The following is a 19,401-nucleotide window of genomic DNA, read 5'->3' as shown; positions in this document are numbered from 1 at the left end:
CGATGAGTTGCTCTTGTTTATGAAATATACAGAAATCCAAGATGGGCTTAGCAATATCTGAGTGAAAATAATATGACTCATCCAAATACTGAGGCAACTAGATGTTTTTAAGGAATCATTTTAGTGCAAAAAAGCACTGGGAGATAGTCTCTTGCCGCGTTGCGCTCAAGCGAGAGCACAACCCGGCCGGAGAATCCAGGGAGAGGCCTCCAGCGGACCCCCGACAGCTTCCGTGCCTTGCTGGATTCACCTGCAAGATCGTGGTTGGAACTCTGCCCAAAAGGGGCAGGACTAAACGACAGTCACAGAAGTAGGTCATAAACCTACTTACGACCTAGCTGCACAAGATCCACCTGCCTCTGTCGACTCTTCGGCCTCCCAGGGAGGCTGCAGCTGGGTGCCGATTAGTGCTGGTGCACACAAACATGGACCAGGTGGAAGGCACCTGGGGGGTCTCCCAGGCCATCAGAAACCCCTAGGTGATCAGGCTAAGTGCAGGGTGGCTCCCACTGGAACACAGGCACCAGGCTTGCACCTTGGCACTGCCACCCTGGCACTACAAGGTGTCTGGATGGCAATGCCAAGCTGGCAGTAGCACTGCCTCGGTGGCAGTGCAAGGGTGCCCGAGTGCCAGGGTGGCACTGCCAAGGGTCAGGGGTGAGGGGGGGCATGCTCATGAAATGAGAGTGGTAGGGAGGGTGGGGGAGTGCAGGGCAGCTAAGTAGGGGCCTCAGAAACGTTGGGGGTGACGGGTGGGGGTCCTAGAAAGGAGAGGGTGCTGTAAGGGGGATTGAGGGGGGCCTGAAGAAGGGGGGACCCCATAGTGGGGTGTCCTTACTTGAGGGTGTGGGGTAGTCCCCATGTGCGTGGAGGGTGACATTTCCCGTGGGTGGGAGGTGTCCGGGACACACAAGGTGACTTGGAGATCAGGGCACCCTTTCAAAATAGCGGCCCGATCTCTGATTCAGCTCCCCAGAGCGAAAATAAATTCTAAGTGTGGGCTAAACCGGTGAGAAACTCCCCAGGGTCTGAAAGAATGACTAAGTGTCATTGAATAGTGGTGGGGAACCCACCAGCAGGAAACTCCCTGAAAACCCACCACAAATTAACTTTAAATTTTACCAGAGAATCACGCCCACTATTTTTAATGTAAGGTTTTACTGGGCTAAAGAAAGAAGTAATCTACCACTGGAAAAAAATACATATATATCTGTAAATTACTTTTAAATAACATAGGGTAGAGCATCACTCGTTTATGCCAGTAGCATCCACAATGGAATCACGGTGGAATTTGCCATACAGTGCAAAAAATCGAAGCATTTTAGATGCAAGTTATCCCAAAAACAACTTGGGGTTTTTTTGTGAGCTTTGACACTACTTCAATGTTCAATTCACCTCATTTGGGCTCTTCGTAAAACCCACTCCCCACTCTGGGAGATTGGTTCAGGGTGGCTCTTAAAATTTCCTAAAGTGTTCAGGCATATTTTATACGGTTTTCATCTCAAAAAATATTTCATTTGTTCCGAGCAATTGATACTACTCTACCTTTCAACAATAAAACTTTTAACTGATTAGGTATAGCATTTTAAAGTCATTTTCAGCAATTTTAAATCAAGTTGTTTACAATTGGAAGACTGGACACCCTTATTAAAATGCTTATTTTTGGTGAAATATGCATTTTCAGCCGTATTAATTACATGGTCACCAACTTACCATTCTTAAACACATCGAGGAATATTTTTTTGAGAGAAAGAAAATAAACAATTACCTTCTGTAACGTTGCCCAATTCAACTGATTCATGGAAAATCTTAGGTTTGTGATCATGGGGGCAGCACGGTGGCGCAATGGATAGCACTGCTGCCTCAGGTTCAATCCCGGCTCTGGGTCACTGTCTGTGTGGAGTTTGCACATTCTCCCCGTGTTTGCGTGGGTTTCGCCCCCCCAACCCAAAGATGTGCAGGCTAGGTGGATTGGACACGCTAAATTGCTCCTTAATTGGAAAAAATGAATTGACTCTAAAATTTATTTTTTTAAAAAGGTTTGTGATCATGCAAATAAATTTCAACAGGAACTTCAATGATAACCGAACCAGTGCATTTTGAGTGTCAATTCCCAATTCCGTACAAAATGGAAACTCTATTCTCCAAACCTAAGTTATTTAAGTCCCAACCGCAACTAGAGTCCTTAATCTATGGGGAAACATTTTCTTTCAGTTTCAGCTGCAGAGAGCAACAATGTGTTGCCAATATGATAGGCACAGAATGTGATCCATGTCAACACTATTAAATAACCCAATACTGAAATTCTAAAGTTTAAAAAATATATATTCTTCAGATGCGAACGACACTGGCAAGGCAGTGTTTATTTCCCATCCCTAGCTGCCATCAGCACATTCAGAATCAACCCTGTTGTGTGGATCTGAAGCCACATAAATGTAGCCAGGTTGGGTCGGACAGTCAACAGGTCACATATCAGGTTAGGGTCTGAACTCATCTAATGTCATCACTGTGCCCAATAGTGCGCTCATCATGGTGTCTGCCCAAAGAAGTAACTCAGAATGAAATATAGATAAATCAACAGCTAATATGTCAAGTGAAAGCTCTCTGTTGTGGACTGCCAAAGCTACCAAACCAAGGATACTCCCTCCTGTGAAATGGCAGTGTCAACTTGGTTATGCAGGATTAAAATTGAACCAAAACCACAGCTTCCTCAACCAAAAATATGGCAATACTTTGAGAAGACTTGTGGCTTCTTTTGTGCTTTCTGGAAGAGGCTGAGGTTGAACGGTTACTGGAAAGACACAAGAGAAAGTAACCAGTCCATCAGAGTGAGCATCCAGAGAGTGAGTCATATTGAACTGCCCGAAAAACAAAGCCAGAAAAGATTTGGAACAGTTTCAGGGAACCTAATTTAGTTAATCACAGTGTTGGAAGAAACAGAACATGTGTGTGCAAAATTTGCACATGCAATGCACTCAAGGTATTGTGTTGTCATCTTCAATTGTTACTTTGCAGACAGCTACATGGTGGTCCCAAGTATCAATTTACAGATGGCACAAGGAAGGATCCATGAAACTAAAGCAAAATGCTGCAGATGCTAGAAATCTGAAATTAAAATTTTGGAAAAGCTTGCGGATCAGACAACAGCTGTGGAGAGACAAACAGAGTTAACGTTTCAGATCAATAACTCCATCAGAATTAGAAGGTGCTGAAAACAAAGAGCTATTAAAAAATTACAGAGCCAAGAAAATGGAAATATCGGGGCAGGTGAAACATAGAATATAAGAGCAGGAGGAGGCCATTCGGCACTTCAAGCCTGCTCCACCATTCGTCACGACCATGGCTGATCGTCCAACTTAATAGCCTAATCCTGCTTTCTCCCCATAATCCTTGATCCCATTCACCTCAAGTGCCATATCTAATGTTTCAGTCTCAACTACTTCCTGTGGTAATGAATTCTATAGGCTCACCACTCTTTGGATGAAGAAATGTCTCATCATCTCTGTCCTAAATGGTCTCCCCCAAATCCTCAGACTGTGACTCCTGGTTCTGGACACACCCACCATCAGGAACATCCTCCCTGCATCCACCCTATCTAGTCCTGTTAGAATTTTATAAGTCTCTATGAGATCCTCCTTTATTCGCCTGAACTCCAGCAAAAACAATCCTAACCTAGTCAATCTCTCCTCATACGTCACTCCCGCCATCCCCAGAATCAGCCTGGTAAACCTTCGCTGCACATCCTCGAGAGGAAGAACATCCTTCCTCAGAAAAGGAGGCCAAAACGCCACACAATATTCTAGATGTGGCCTCACCAAGGCCATGTATAATTGCAATAACACATCCCTGCTCCTGTACTCGAAACCTTTTGCCTTCTTTACCGCCTGCTGAACCTGCATGCATACCTTCTGTGACTAGTACACAAGGACACCTCGGTCCCGCTACACACTCCTCTCTCCCAGCCATTCAGGTAGTAATCTGCCTCCTTGTTTTTGCTTCCAAATTGCTTCACATTTATCCAAATTATACTGCATCTGCCATTGATTTGCCCACTCACCTAACCTGTCCAGATCATGCTGAAGAATCTCTGCATCCTCATCATTGTTCACCCCACCATCCAACTTGGTATCATTTGCAAACTTTGAGATGTTACATTTTGTTCCGTCATCCAAATCATTAATATATATTGTCAATAGCTGGGGTCACAGCACCGATCCCTGTGGCACCCCACTGGTTACTGCCTGCCAATTTGAAAAGGACTCGTTAATTCCTACTCTTTCCTTTCTGCCAACCAGTTTTCTATCCATCTCAATACACTCCCCCAATCCCGTGCACTTTAACCTTGCACAATAATCTCTTATGCGGGACTTAGTCAAACACTTCCTGAAAGTCCAAATATACCACATCAACTGGCTCCCCCTTGTCGACTGTACTGGTTACCCCTTCACAGAATTCCAATAGATTTGTCAAGCATGATTTCCCCTTCCTAAATCCATGCTGACTCGGTCTGAGCCTGCCAGTTTTCTAAATGCTCCACTATAAAATCCTTGACAATGGATTTGAGAATTTGCTCCACTCCCGACGTTAGGCTTACTGGTCTATAATTCCCTGTTTTCTCTCTGCCTCCCTTTTTGAATATTGGAGTGACATTAGCTCCCCTTCAATCTGCAGGGACTGCTCCAGAGTCTACAGAATCATGGAAGATGAACACCAATGCATCCATTATTTCTAGAGCCACTTCCTTAAGTACTCTGGGATATAGATTATCAGGCCCTGGGGATTTATCAGCCTTCAATCCCATCAATTTCCCCAGCACCATTTCTTTACTAATGTTAATCTCCCTCAATCCTTCTCTCTCACTAAATTTTGCATTCTCCAACATTTCTGGTATCTGATTTGTGTCCCCTTTTGTGAAGACAGAACCAAAGTATGTATTCAGTTGCTCAGCCATTTCTTTGTCCCCTATTATGCATTCCCTCGTTTCTGTCAATGCAGACCTACGTTCGTCTTCACCAATCTCTGTACCATCACGTACTTACAGAAACTCTTAGTGTCAGTCTTTTGGTCCCTGCAAGCTTACTTTCATACCGTATTTTCCCCTTTTTAATCAATCCCTTGGTCCTTTATTGCTGAATTCTAAACTGCTCCCAATCATCAGACATACTATTTTTCTTGGCCAATCTGTATGCTTCTTCTTTAGATCGGATACTATTTCTAATTTCCTTTGTAAGTCATGGATTGGACCCCTTATCCATTTTGTTTTTGTGCCAGACAGGAATAAACAGTTGCTGTAGTTCATCCATGCATTCCTTGTATGTGTGCCATTGCCTATCCACTGTCATCCCTTTAAGTAACTCGCCCCAATCTATCAAGGCCAACTCACGCCTCATATCTTCACACTTTCCTTTGTTAAGATTCAGCACCCTAGTCTCCAAATCAAGTACTTCACTCTTCATCTTGACAAAAAATTTGACTGCTCATCCCCAAAGGGTTGGTAATGAAATTCTACTGCTCATCCAGCCAGATTGGTAATGATTCCCTTCTCTGACACAGTACCCAGTCTAAGATGGCTTGCTCTCTTGTTGGTTCCTCCACATATTGGTCAAGAAAGCCATCCCGTATACACTCCAGGAATTCCTCCTCTACGTTACTGTGGCTAATTTGATTTGCCCAATCTATGTGCAGGTTAAAATCACCCATGACCACAGATATTCCCTCATCACAGGCATCTCTATTTTCTGTTCAATGCCATTCCCAACATCACCACTGCAGTTTGGAGGTCTATATATGATGCTCACTAGTGATTTTGGTATTTCACAACTCTACCCATACAGACTACACATTGTCAGAGCTAATATCCTTTCTCACGATTGTGTTAATTTCCTTTTTAACCAGTAATGCCACTCCACCACCTTTTATGATTTGTCTGTCCTTCCTAAATATTGAATACCCTGGGACATTCAGTTGCCATCCCTGGTAACCCTGCAGCCATGTCTCCATAATCCCAATTATATCGTACACGTTTACACCTATCTGTGATTAGTTCATCCACTTTATTGCAAATGCTCCGTGCATTAATGCACAAAGAGGTTAAGTTTGTCTTTTTAACATTGTTTATCTTGCTCCCAATATCTTTCATCACAGGCCGGTCTTCACAAACTGAAGAGTTCCACTCAATGAACGTGCAGCTGGTGTGCGACCATGACCTGCACATCATGCACCTGACACCTGGGCTGTGTGCACCACGCCTTGTAATGAAAAAAATGGGAAAATATTTCATTTGAACCATGAAAGTAAGCCTGGAAAAGCCTGAGATTTTAAATGAAAGGGAAAGGTCCCACAAAGGGTTAACAGCAGCTGCTTGTTTGAAATACAGATAGCTTCACAGGCATTAAAGAACACAGTTCGGGACAACTCATCCTGTTTTTCAAGTTAAAAGGACATTCGATCAATTTAAATTCTTAAGTTATATGAACAGTATTTCACACTTCCTTACAAGTGCATTATTTTACTGAACAGTTAAGAAAAGAACAGCCAGGATCTTAGGTTTGAATTGGGTGACAAATGATTAGGCGTGAAATCCTGCTGACACCAGTTAAATATGAGACAACTGCTTTCCAGCTAAAGAAACACATGAGGTGGTGCGTTTATCCCATAATTTACACATTTTGAAGTTAAAAACCTTTTAGCAAGTAATCAGGTCACAGGGTATAGGTCCAAGCCAGATAAGGTTAGAAGTACAGGGGGCGACCTGCTGTTGACACCAGCTGACCCGTAAAAATGCAGAGGGGAACTGCTTCGATGAACACGAGTTCTTCTCCAGTATTGAGACTGAAAAAAAAATCACTGGAGATCGATATCAGAAAAGTTGCTGACGAAGCAACAAACAAATTTATTACCTGCTAATACGGTAGCATAGTGGTTAGCGCAATTGCTTCACAGCTCCAGTGTCCCAGGTTCGATTCCCAGCTTGGGTCACTGTCTGTGCGGAGTCTGCACGTTCTCCCCGTGTGTGCGTGGGTTTCCTCCGGGTGCTCCGGTTTTCTCCCACAGTCCAAAGATGTGCAGGTTAGGTGGATTGGCCATGATAAATTGCCCTTAGTGTCCGAAAGCTCCTGGTAAATATCCGATACCTTCCCCTCTCCCACACAGGTACTGGAAACTACTCTATCCTGTATCCCTCGTGGCGGCAGCAGCGGAAAGGCCTGTTTTCTCAGGAAGTCTCACATCTGCAAATACCTAAACCCATTCTCTGCTGGCAATTTAAATTTATCCTCCAAAGCTTTCAAGCTGGGAAAGCGCCCGTCTATAAATAGATCCCCCATCCTTCTTATTCCTGCCCTCTGCCAACTTCGGAACCCGCCATCTAGCCGACCCGGTACAAACCTGTGGTTATTTTAAATCGGGGTCCAAATCGATGCTTCCTCCCCTCTCTTATATCTCCTCCATTGCCCCCAGATCCTCAGAGCCGCCACTACCACCAGACTTGTGGAACATAGAACATAGAACGATACAGCGCAGTACAGGCCCTTCGGCCCACGATGTTGCACCGAAACAAAAGCCACCTAACCAACACTATGCCATTATCATCCATATGTTTATCCAATAAACTTTTAAATGCCCTCAATGTTGGCGGGTTCACTACTGTTGCAGGTAGGGCATTCCACGGCCTCACTACTCTTTGCGTAAAGAACCTACCTCTGACCTCTGTCCTATATCTATTACCCCTCAGTTTAAAGCTATGTCCCCTCGTGCCAGCCATTTCCATCCGCGGGAGAAGGCTCTCACTGTCCACCCTATCTAACCCCCTGATCATTTTGTATGCAACGGGCCGGAGAGAACGGCAGAGGTGCCGTTATCAGTGCTCCCAAACTGGTGTCTTTACATGACGTCGCCTCCATCCGCTCCCATGCCGACCCCTCCCCCACTACCCACTTCCTAATCATGGCTATATTAGCCGCCCAGTAGTAATTGCAGAAGTTCGGCAACGCCAACCCACCCTCCTCCCGGCTGTGCTACAGCAACACTTTCTTCACTCGCGGGGTTTTACTCGCCCACACAAAGCCCAAAATAATCTTATTCACCCGCTTGAAAAAGGCCTTAGGGATGAAGATGGGGAGGCACTGAAAGACAAACAGAAATCTGGGGAGGACCGTCATTTTCACGGTCTGTACTCTCCCCATCAGTGATAGCGGGAGCATGTCCCATCTCTTAAAGTCCCCTTCTTTTGTTCTACAAACCGGGATAGGTTTAACTTGTGCAGTGCCTCCCATTCCCGGGCCACCTGGATATCCAGATATTGACAGCTCTCCCAGTCTCTTCTCCTGTCCTCTTGCCTGGATCACAAACATCTCGCTTTTCCACATGTTCAATTTATACGCCGAAAAATTACCAAATTCCCCCAAGATTTGCATTACTTCCCCCATCCCCTCCAACGGGTCCGAAATGTACAAGAACAGGTCATCTGCGTAGAGCGAGACCCGCTGCTCCATCCCCCCGCAAAAAAAAACAGCCCTTTCCAGTTCCGAGAGGCTCTTAACGCCATGGTCAATGGCTCTATGGCCAGAGCAAACAGTAATGGGGAGAGGACACACCCTTGCCTCGTCCCTCGGTGTAGTTTAAAATACCCCAACCTCAGCCGCTTCGTACGCACACTCGCTACTGGTGCCTGATAGAGCAACCGCACCCAGTCAATAAAGCCCTCACCAAGCCCAAACCTTCCCAGCGCCTCCCACAGGTAATTCCACTCCACCCGATCAAAAGCCTTCTCCGCATCCATCGCTACCACCACCTCCACCTCCTCTCCTTCTGAGGGCATCATAATAACATTTAGAAGCCTTCGAACATTGGCCTTGAGTTGCCTGCCCTTAAAAAATCCCATCTGGTCTTCCGGGACACAGTTCTCTATCCTTGTGGCCATTATCTTAGCCAGCAGTTTGGCATCCACATTCAGTAGAGAAATCGGCCTGTTTGACCCGCATTGCTCCAGATCCTTCTCCCGTTTCAAGATCAATTAAATCGAGGCCTGCGACATTGTTGGGGGGAAGACTGCCTTCTCTCTTGCTTCGTTAAATGTCCTCACCAGCAGTGGGCTCAATATCTCTGAAAACTTCTTATAGAATTCCACCGGGTAGCCATCAGGCCCCGGGGCCTTGCCCGACTGCATGCCCTCCGGCCCCTTAATTATTTCCTCAATCTCAATTGGGGCTCCCAGCCCCTCCACCATGTCCTCCTCCACACTCGGGAACCTCAACTGATCGAGAAACTACCTCATCCCCTCCATCCCAGCCGGGGGCTCCGACTCATATAATTTACTATAAAAGTCCTTAAACACCTCATTCACCCCCACTGGGTCCAGGACAGTATTACTGTCTCTACTCTTTACTTTACCTATCTCCCTGGCCGCCTCTCTTTTCCTGAGCTGGTGCGCCAACATTCTGCTTGCCTTTTCCCCGTACTCATAGATCGCCCCCTCCCCCCATGCCTTCCTCAACTGTTCCACTGCTTTCCCTGTGGTCAACAGCCCAAACTCCACCTGTAACCTCCGCCGTTCCCTCAGTAGCCTCGCGTCTGGGGCCTCCGAGTATCTCCTGTCCACCTGGAGTGTCTCCTCAACCAACCTGTCCCTCTCAGCCCGTTCCGCCTTTTCTCTGTGGGCCCGTATCGAGATTAATTCCCCTCTGACTACTGCCTTCAAAGCTTCCCAGACCGTCGCTGCAGAGACCTCATTTGTTTCTGGATGGACTTGTTAACCTGCCCACAGATCGCTTCGTCCGCTAGCAACCCCACATCCAGTCTCCACAGCGGGCATTGCCCTCTCTCCACACTAACCCATAGATCCACCCAATGCGGGGCATGGTCCGACACTGCAATTGCCGAGTACTCAGTATCCACCACCTTTGGTATTAGCGCCCTGCTCAGAACAGAAAAGTCGATGAGAGAGTATACCTTGTGGACATGTGAAAAAAGGAAAACTCCTTCGTCCTCAGCCGTGCAAACCTCCATGGGTGTACTCCCCCCACCTGTTCCAGAAAACCCTTCAATTCCTTTGCCGCAGCCGGCCTCCTCCCTGTCCTGGAGTGATTCATTCATCTTAATTGGATGAGAGTAGAGCAGTCCTGTTCGTGTGTGTTTGTCTTTTCGCTACTTTCAGAAATAGTCATTAATAATTGTTACACGGCGACTGGGCTGTTTATTCTCACTGGGGTTTCACTTGTCTCCTCACACCAAAACAAAATAAAACTCTACACCCCCACGAACCAGTGTTCTAAGTTGGGATACCCTCGCAGATAACACCAGCATGCTTCGTGACAGAACAGTCATCGAGGTTGAAACGTTAGCTTTGGTCTCTCTCCACAGATTCTGTCAGACTTGCTCAGATTTTCCAGCATTTTCTGTTTTTGTTTCAGATTCCAGCATTTGCATTCTATTCTATTTTATATAACTTTAAGATTGATGTGTCTTGCAAGGTAATTCTTCAGAGAAGAAGTAAATCTGAGTGCATTACATATCATATTACAAACCATATTATTAAGTTAATAATTCTTGTTTTGTTTAAGTCTTTTACATGCAATGTAGTTTGTCTTTTTGTTTAAAAGTGTGAGATTAGGGGAGGCGGAGGCGTGGTGGTATTGTCACTGGACTAGTAATTCAGAGACCCAGAGTAATGCTCTGGGAACCTCGGATCATATCCCGCCACTGCAGATGGTGACATTTGAATGAAATAAAAATGAAATAATGATGAACATGAAACCATTGTCGATTGTCACAAAAACCCATCTGGTTCACGAATGTCCTTTAAGGAAGGAAATCTGCCGCCCTTACCCGGTCTGGCCTACATGTGACTCCAGACCCACAGCAATGTGGTTGATTCTTAAATGCCCCCTCGAGGGCAATTAGGGATGGGCAATAAATGCTGGCCCAGCTGGCGACGCTCACATCCCCATGAACAAATAAAAAAAATCTTGCAGCAAGGTTCCTTTGATCAAAACAAGGGGTGGGATTCTCCGTCTCGCCAGCCGGCCTAAAAGGTTTCCCATTGTGGGCTGCCCCATGCCGTCGGGAAATCCCCGGGCTGCCGGCAAAACGGACAATCCCGACAGCGGAAAATCCAGCCTAAGGTGTTTAGATTTCTCTTTAAATGTTCACGGGCCCTAACTGGATCATAAGAGTGATACTGTTGATATGTTGAGTAAGAGTTGCACAATTTAATTCTTGTTTTTGTCGTTATTTACGATGCTATGTCTACTTTGTATTTTTTCTGTGCAGAATATAACATTACATTACAGTGGATACAACCAGAAGACAGTCTTTTCAATAATGCCGATCTTGAAACGTTCTTCTTTATTTTGTGACAATAATGCTACTAAAACAGTGAATAGCTGCAGATTCATTTTTATTTTAAAAACATGAAATTTAATGGATGCAAAAATAAAGATGTTTAGTGCTTATGCTACCATGACATCCAAATACAGTGTTAATATTACATCCTGAATACAGCCACAGTGCTCGTTGGTGAAATCCTGATGACGATAAACATCAGTTAACCCATTACTTTGTGCAAAGGAATACTACAGGAAAACTGAGACTGGTCTGTAAAAAGTAAAACTTTTGAAACAATGCTACATTACCTGCAATCACCTCAACAGCTCAAAGATCAGTTGAAACAATTTGAGTTATTCACAGATTCCCAGTACACTTTGTTTCTACACAACATTTAGAGCATATTTAGTCTCTACCAGGTCCTTTGGATCCATGTGCAAACTTGTTCAAATACAAAATCTATTTTAATCACTGAACTGACCAAGAGCTCATCTCCCAAAACATGAAGTGTCCTGACCTCACCTCAAATCTGGGCAGTCTAAAGAAAGGTGCAGTAAGGAGCCTACACAACTTCAAATCTCTCATTCTCAAACGGTGCTGTCCCAACTACTCTCAACCTCCTACGGACCATTTCCAGTGTTGTCACCAAACTTGATTAGTTAATTTTGGTACCACTGCCCTACATAAAATTTCATGCAGCCTCTGAACACTTCAACTGTATGCGATAAGCTTTTTGTGTGCTGCTATTAATTCCTTGCTTCACGCCGCTGGTGACAGTTCTATATCTCGCAGTTTTTCAATCTCATATAATCAAGCTCAAAACCCTGTCAGCAGACAAGGCCAAGTTTGGAAGAACAAAATCTGTAATTTTACTGCTGAATGCCTCTTAACATGTCACACACCTCCAATCACACTTAATAAATTCTTAGTCGTGTTGCTTTTGGTCAGATTGATGTCACCACATACAAGTATTTCACAAACACTGGAAAATCCACATGGTAGAGTTTCTTTTCACCCGCCATGGAGTGCACATTCCCCCCTGCAGGGACACACCCTGTTGAAGTAAATCCAAAGAATTTAAGTGCAGCTTGACCAAAGGCTGAGCTTGGGAACCTCTCAGTGTACACAGCATATTGCTGGAGTTTAACCAACTCAAAGTTGCTGATTGTCTGGCCAGCATGAAGCTTCCCATGAGTATGCTGACTTAAAGGGTTGTTTAGAGCAGTTTTGGGAAGTGGGGACTTGTGGAGTAAGGAGTAGTGGACTAATGATTATAAATGTACCACTAAATGCCTCTGGATGTTTGAAAAGAAACTGGTTTATAAAGCACACAGAATTCTGAGCTTCATTAATCAGGAAATATAGTACAAAAGGAAGGAAAGGTACTGGACTTTTGTGTCGAATTGTAAGTTTTTGGATGTGGAGATATTGGAAAGGGTGCAGAAAAGAATTGCGAGAATGTTTCCAGGGCTGAGGAACTTCAGACATAGGGATTGATTGGAGCAGCTTAGGCTGTCCTCCTTGGAGATGAGAAGACTAAGAGGAGATTTGATAGAAGTGTTCAAAATCATGAGAAGTCTGGAGAGACTGTTACCCTCGGCGGAAGGATTGAGAACCAGAGGATATTGACTTAACATGTCGCAAAAGAAGCAATGGGGACAGGGGAAGAAATGTTTTGATGCAGCGAGTGGTCAGGATTTGGAATGCAATACCTGAGAATGCAATGCCTGAGAATGCAGGTTAGATGCACTCAAAGCCTTCAAAAGAGAATTAGATAATTATTTTAGAAGAAAAAGGTTATAGGCTACGGAGAAATCAGTGGGGAGGTGGGATAAGGTGAGTTGCTCTTGCAGAGAGTCTGCAAAGACAAGAGGCTAAATGGCTTCCTTCTGTGCTATAACCATTCTTTGATTCTATGAAAAGAGAATGAAATTCAATACTTAACAAGAAGAATCATTTAAGTGTTCAAACAATAAAATTTTTTAGCAATCCACGAGATAGTGCATATTCCTATTAGACTATTATCATTTTTGGCACACGGACAATACAATAACAGGTCATCTCTGCAATGGTCATCTCCGACAGAGTCTGTGTCCACATTTTAACAGCAATTTCCAGCTCTGAAAAGAAAATCTTCACACGCGTAAGTTAACCAAACAAGTTACATTTTTGCTCCAGTTGATAATGCATAAGTACTCCTGAACCTTTTCTCCCTCCCCTATTTTGTTTGATGTGGAGATACCGGCGTTGAACTGGGGTGAGCACAGTAAGAAGACTTACAACACCAGGTTAAAGTCCAACAGGTTTGTTTCAAATCACTAGCTTTTGGAGCACTGCTCCTTCCTCAGGTGAATGAAGAGGTATAAGTTTGTGCTCGGCGAGTCTGCGTTGTCGCGCATCCTGAAGGCTGCTTTGGAGAACACTTACCCGAAGATCAGAGGCTGAATGCCCTTGACTACTGAAGTGGAAGGAATGTTCCCTTCCAGTCGGGGAACACTTCAGCAGTCAAGGGCATTCAGCCTCTGATCTTCGGGCAAGCGTTTTCCAAGGCGGCCTTCAGGACGCGCGACAACGCAGAGTCGCCGTGCAGAAACTTATAGCCAAGTTCCGCACACATGAGTAAGGCCTTAAGCGGGACCTTGGATTCATGTCGCATTACATTCATCCCCCACCATCTGGCCTGGGCTTACAAAATCCTACCAACTGTTCTGGCTTGAGACAATTCACACCTCTTTAACCTGGGGTTACCCCTCTCTCTGGATCTGTAAAGACTTAATTAACTGCAAATGCTCGCATTCAAAGTATCATCTTGTGTCTATGACTTTGTCTATATATATGTTTCTGGAACCTACCTCTTCATTCACCTGAGGAAGGAGCAGTGCTCCGAAAGCTAGTGATTTGAAACAAACCTGTTGGACTTTAACCTGGTGTTGTAAGACTTCTTACTATTTTGTTAGGTCAGTCCTTCTCAACAGGCCTTTCTGCCGGACCAATCCTATCGGTTCTGACAAAGTGTCCATACCAAAAACATGTTTTTCTCTTTTTAAAAAGCGAACAGAGTCATGGTGCAATTCCTATAACTGCAAACTGTATTTTACATTTCTAAAATACTTGATTTTCATTTAATATCTGGTCTAATAAAGAAATGATGATGCACGGCAGCACATTGCTAGTGGATGTGCCAAATCCTACCTGATTCACCAGGAAATTACCTTCTGTTTGTCAGGATATTGCAACATCACAACATACCACATCACATCAAGATCTCAAGAGCACATTACTGCTGGTGTCAGAGAACACGCTTTTGCTAAACTGGCCTCGAATTATGTCATGGAGTTGCACAGTCCAAACGTCCCTTCTCACAGGTGAGAGGGCTGTACTTGATGACACTCTCAGTATGGCTGACTTGAGATTATTAATGAAGATTTGGTATCCGATCAAAGTGGTGCAATTAGCCTTCACAGCAGACATAACTTTTCTTTGTCATGACAATCAAGTCTTCACAGAGTCTAGCAATCTTCAACATGTACAATTTCCATTCAACTGATTGTAACTCACAGGGGTAACAGCCCTAGATAACTAGATAATTGCAAGTGAGGAAGGTAAATTAGTTCACCTTCGGTCATTCATTCAGAATTACCCTGAAGTATCCCCTCCAACTGCAACATACATCTTTTTTTTAAATGATTCAAGTGCCTTCACCTCCTTTGCGAGATCCAGGTTCCATGTGTTAGTTACTCTCTGCGTGAAAAAGCACTTCCTCCATCAATCCTAAATTTGCTTTTTACTGGTCTGAAGTTGTATTCCGTTCTTTTTTTTAAAATTTAGAGTACCCAATTATATTTTTTCTAATTAAGGGCAATTTAGCATGGCCAATTGACCTACCCTGCACATCCTTTTGGGTTTGTGGAAGTGAGACCCATGCAGACATGGGGAAAATGTGCAAACCCCCCACAGATAGTGACCTGGTGCCTGGATCGACAGGCACACATGCTATCCTGTATTCCGTTCTTCTATGTTCACAATTGAAAGTAATTTCCAGGATCTACCATTTCTATACTATTTACCACTTTCAACATCCTCAAGGTCACCATTCAAGTTCCTTCTTTCAAGACAAAAGGCCCAAACTTTTCCAGTCTTTCCTCATTTCTCAAATTTTTAACACAGAGGTTCTGCCTCGTTATTCTTCTCTGCTATGACTCTCGCACTAGAATGCTTCTGCAGCCAGAGGCAGTCAAACTATTCAAGGCACAAATTGACCATTGCCATCTGATCACTATTTATTCTGATTTAATTCAATTTTCTATTGACTTTATTGTTTGCTGCTTTACATTGATGCGGCATGTTCAATGTCAACCGGCATTTCTACTTTTCAATCAACTTTGTGATGCATCTCTCAAGAATGGAATTTTTTGAATGGAAATCTAAGGTATGTAATGTATTCTTGATTTAAGCATATTTTAAAAACCTTATAGACTTTTGCAACTCACCGAGGAGCCCATCACCAGACTCTTATGTTCACACATTAGTTAAATGCATCTTCCGTACATGGTATTTCAGCATTAAACTGCAAGAACAGTGAAGAGTATTAATAATTGTCGCATGTTTGAATTCCATTCCTGACCTCAGCAAAGGGAGATACAGTGAAGCACAGTCCCTGTGGGAGTAGGTAACTGGAGCACCAGCATACGCTTTGTACAGCTAGGCAGACAGCAGTCAAATTGACTTCTTGCCCAAAGAATGACATGGGGCTCACAGGGATCCCAGAGTGACAAAATAGTAACTGTTAATCAACCATCTCACTCTCAAATGAGTCCTGTACTGCTGAGCTTACTCTACATTCATCAGTACAAGATATCAACTAGCTCCGAACAAGGTTGTACCGCACTGCTGGGAATCACTAAAATGTGGAATTTGTAGCAGTCTTCTTTTTTCAGCTATGAATACCACAACCCATCTGTGTTGCTGAACTCACCTATGAGAAATATCTGTGCTCCCTGAAGAGTCAATATTACATACGTGAACTGACCAGTAACTACACAGGGTGGTGGGCTTACCACTTGTCTGATTGAAGGTTCTTCAAAGTAATTTATTTTGCAATAAGGAGTGTTGAAGGAAGGGAACAACAAGACCAGTAGTTAAAAACCATTAGTTAAAATGCAAGGCACATGAAGGACTAACAATTTGTCCAGCTAGATACCCTGGGAGTGTGTTTTAAAAAGAATATGAAGGAATAAAATATAATATAATCTAAAAATTGGCCTGCGCACAGGACTATTTCTTTTAATGTCACAAGACTGGTGTCAGCAGCCAACGATTGGACGTTAACTTTATTAAAAGCTTCAAATTTTTCATGGGTTTTAACAAGTTTTCTGACCATCAGATTCTTCTTGTCTGGCCCAAAGCTTACATTGAGAACAGATACTGCCGAATGGTGAATTGTAACAAAGCCCAGAATTAATCAGGTGCAGTTGAATCATGTCCAAAGACTTGCAGGTTAGGTGGATTGGCCATGCTAAATTGCCCCTTCGTGTCCAATGGTTAGGTAGGTTTACGGGGATAGATTGGGGCCATGGACTTTTCTAGTATGATCTTTCAGAGGATCGGTGCAGACTAGATGGGCTGAATGGCCTACCAATGCACAGTAGGGATTCTATGTGAGACAGTCAGATGTCATGTGCTTCTTGCTTTCTTATATTTCGCATAGATAAGCGTCAACTTACTTGTGCAGTTAAGTTAAAATCAGGCAGGGAGGGAAATATCCCAAAGGAAATTTTTTTCATTCAGCAGATTGACAACAGCCCAAGCCATTTATCCCACTTCCCTGAACAAAAATAAGAGTGGGATTGAACCTTTACACTCTCTGTATTGTTGGTCACAACACTAATTCAGAAATAATGTTAATTAGCATCATTTAAAATGTAGAGGACAACCTATGTCCAGTACAGACTGCACCACTGCAAAAGGAAACAAATACATTCTCTGCTCCTGAGTCGGGTAGTGAATTCCTGGTGAGAGTTTAGCACAACTGTTTTTAAAAGGTAGCAGAAAGTATTGATTTGCGAGCATTATCTGGAAACAGCACTCAAGCTAGAGTAGCACTGAATATTTTGAGCGAGGACAACACGCTTACAACATTGACACATTTGCAAGTCACTGTTATTCGGAAAAGCTGAAGTTCTACAGATGTTGTCGTATATGGTTTATGTTGACATATAATGTCCAGTACTTGTGTAGTGCATGCCACAATCAAGTATCACATCCCTGCTACATGGTGACGTTCATTATCTTTCTTTCTTACTTTCCATCACTCACATCAGTTTCAGATTAACTGCACCTCGCCCTCAGGTTCTGGCTCCAGCTCACATACTCCCATAAAATTCATCTCTTTGGTGTTTGTGGCAGATGTTTGGTTTGGTCTCATCCCAGCCATAGTGTGATCTGAAGTTGAGGACAGCTTGTCTGCCGTCAAGACCGTTCCATTCTGACGTTCGGACAAGTATGTTTCCAGCCTTTTCAGGAGTTGCTTTGGATTCTTTTTGGCAAACAGTTCAATCCCTACAAGGAAACAGGAAAAGTATTTGAAGCAGTCATGCAAGTCATGCGGAAATTGAAATGTAATTTCAAACAGATTTTAGAGGTATATCTAATCTCTTAGGTTCTATTTCAGTCTTGCTGCATCTTAATTGGGCTTAGCTTAGTAGCTAGGCAACAATGTTTTTCATAAGTGTTACTTTCAGTATTTTAGGTGTTTAACATAGAATCAAGCAAGTTTGACAATTCCCTTAACCCAGTAACGATGCAGTGTTCAATATAAGTTAAATATATTTCACAGAAGATTACTTCGATCTCAATTTCTCACCTTTAAGAACAAATCCTGAATCAGAGATGGTTTTGTGCTGGGTTTTCCAAATCTGATAAAGATGCAAGAATGCTGCCACATAGAAATCATTAAGGACTCCAATCACTTGCTGCCTCCGGTTACATTCTCTGCCACAAAACAGACATCACTTACACTACAACAAGAAGTGAACAAGGTCACAGCATTTTTTGTACCACATATTTCCAAAGCCTCCAATTCCCTCAGCTCAACTTCACCTTTGTCCTCATTTCTTCCCCGGTGCACCACTCAGGCAGGCAAACATTCTGCCACCTATGTTAATGGAGCAGAGACTGCTGCCTGTGTCTCTGGGAGTTGTCTGCCCTGCCACATATTTTAAGGATGACCTGGAGGGCAAGCTACACATGAACAATACTTTCACTGCAGTTTTCCTCATTCATTGGGCAGAGCTTATCATCCAAATGAACAGTCAACGTGAGACCTCATGAAATGCAATTCGACTGAGACAAAGCTTGAAACATAGTGGGTCTCAATTGACTCACGCAAGGATGTAGACGCTTAACCAAACTGTGCCCACTGGTACATTTTTTGGGAGGATGAGGAAGCATTTCATCTTACTCCCAAAAGGAGTACTATTCTTCTGTTCTCGTGTTTGGCTTCTAAATGCCATCTCATCTGACAGGAACAAATTGACATCAGTATTTCATATTTTATTTCACCTACTTGGATAAACATTCTTCCCTCAATGCCTGGATTGTGATTCTGGTGATGTTAATGGACATCAGACAAAAAGGGAAATTCTGCAACAAAATAAAGAAAATATGGTTGAAGTGAAAGCCAGCACTGTACAGATGAGATACTCATTATACACTGTCTCAGCAAACTGCGGAATCAGTTTAAAACTCTCACCAAAATGAAGTTCAAATTGCATTTAAATGAAAATGATTCAGAAGGTTTTTAAACATATTTTAATCTTACAATAATGTGTGATTTTAAAAAATAGATGCTAGAAATACACAGTTCATCTACAACAAATCTGTGAGGTGAATATTATGCATGGAAGCACCTATCAAAAAAGTCTGTTTATTTTCCAAATGTGATAGAAACATTTTTTCTGAAATCTTCCACAATTAGTGCAGTTTGCCAGCGTCAATGTTCCCTCAATTGCATTTGTTATATGTGTGTGCACACATTACTGTACGATTAAATTAAATGATTTATTCACCGAAATGCACAAA

At 43.3% G+C, this 19,401-nt stretch overlaps 1 protein-coding gene across 4 annotated transcripts in view; it reads right to left on the bottom strand.

Moving 5' to 3' along the window:
• Positions 1-17,168: 17,168 nt before the first annotated feature.
• The window catches only part of elmod3 (ELMO/CED-12 domain containing 3), a 45,328-nt gene continuing 43,095 nt past the window's right edge, over positions 17,169-19,401 (bottom strand). For all 4 annotated transcript variants that reach the window (XM_072485747.1, XM_072485748.1, XM_072485745.1 and 1 more), the window contains 3 exons: positions 18,887-18,963; positions 18,185-18,312; positions 17,169-17,880 (listed from right to left, as the gene is read on the bottom strand). In XM_072485747.1, coding sequence (XP_072341848.1) covers positions 17,645-17,880; positions 18,185-18,312; positions 18,887-18,963 — 441 coding nt within the window. In that variant the 3' untranslated portion in view covers positions 17,169-17,644. The remainder of the gene's footprint in view (positions 17,881-18,184; positions 18,313-18,886; positions 18,964-19,401) is intronic.

The sequence above is a fragment of the Scyliorhinus torazame genome, chromosome 20, assembly GCF_047496885.1.
Source record: "Scyliorhinus torazame isolate Kashiwa2021f chromosome 20, sScyTor2.1, whole genome shotgun sequence".
Classification (NCBI taxonomy): domain Eukaryota; kingdom Metazoa; phylum Chordata; class Chondrichthyes; order Carcharhiniformes; family Scyliorhinidae; genus Scyliorhinus; species Scyliorhinus torazame.
This window is presented reverse-complemented; position numbering and strand designations above follow the sequence as displayed.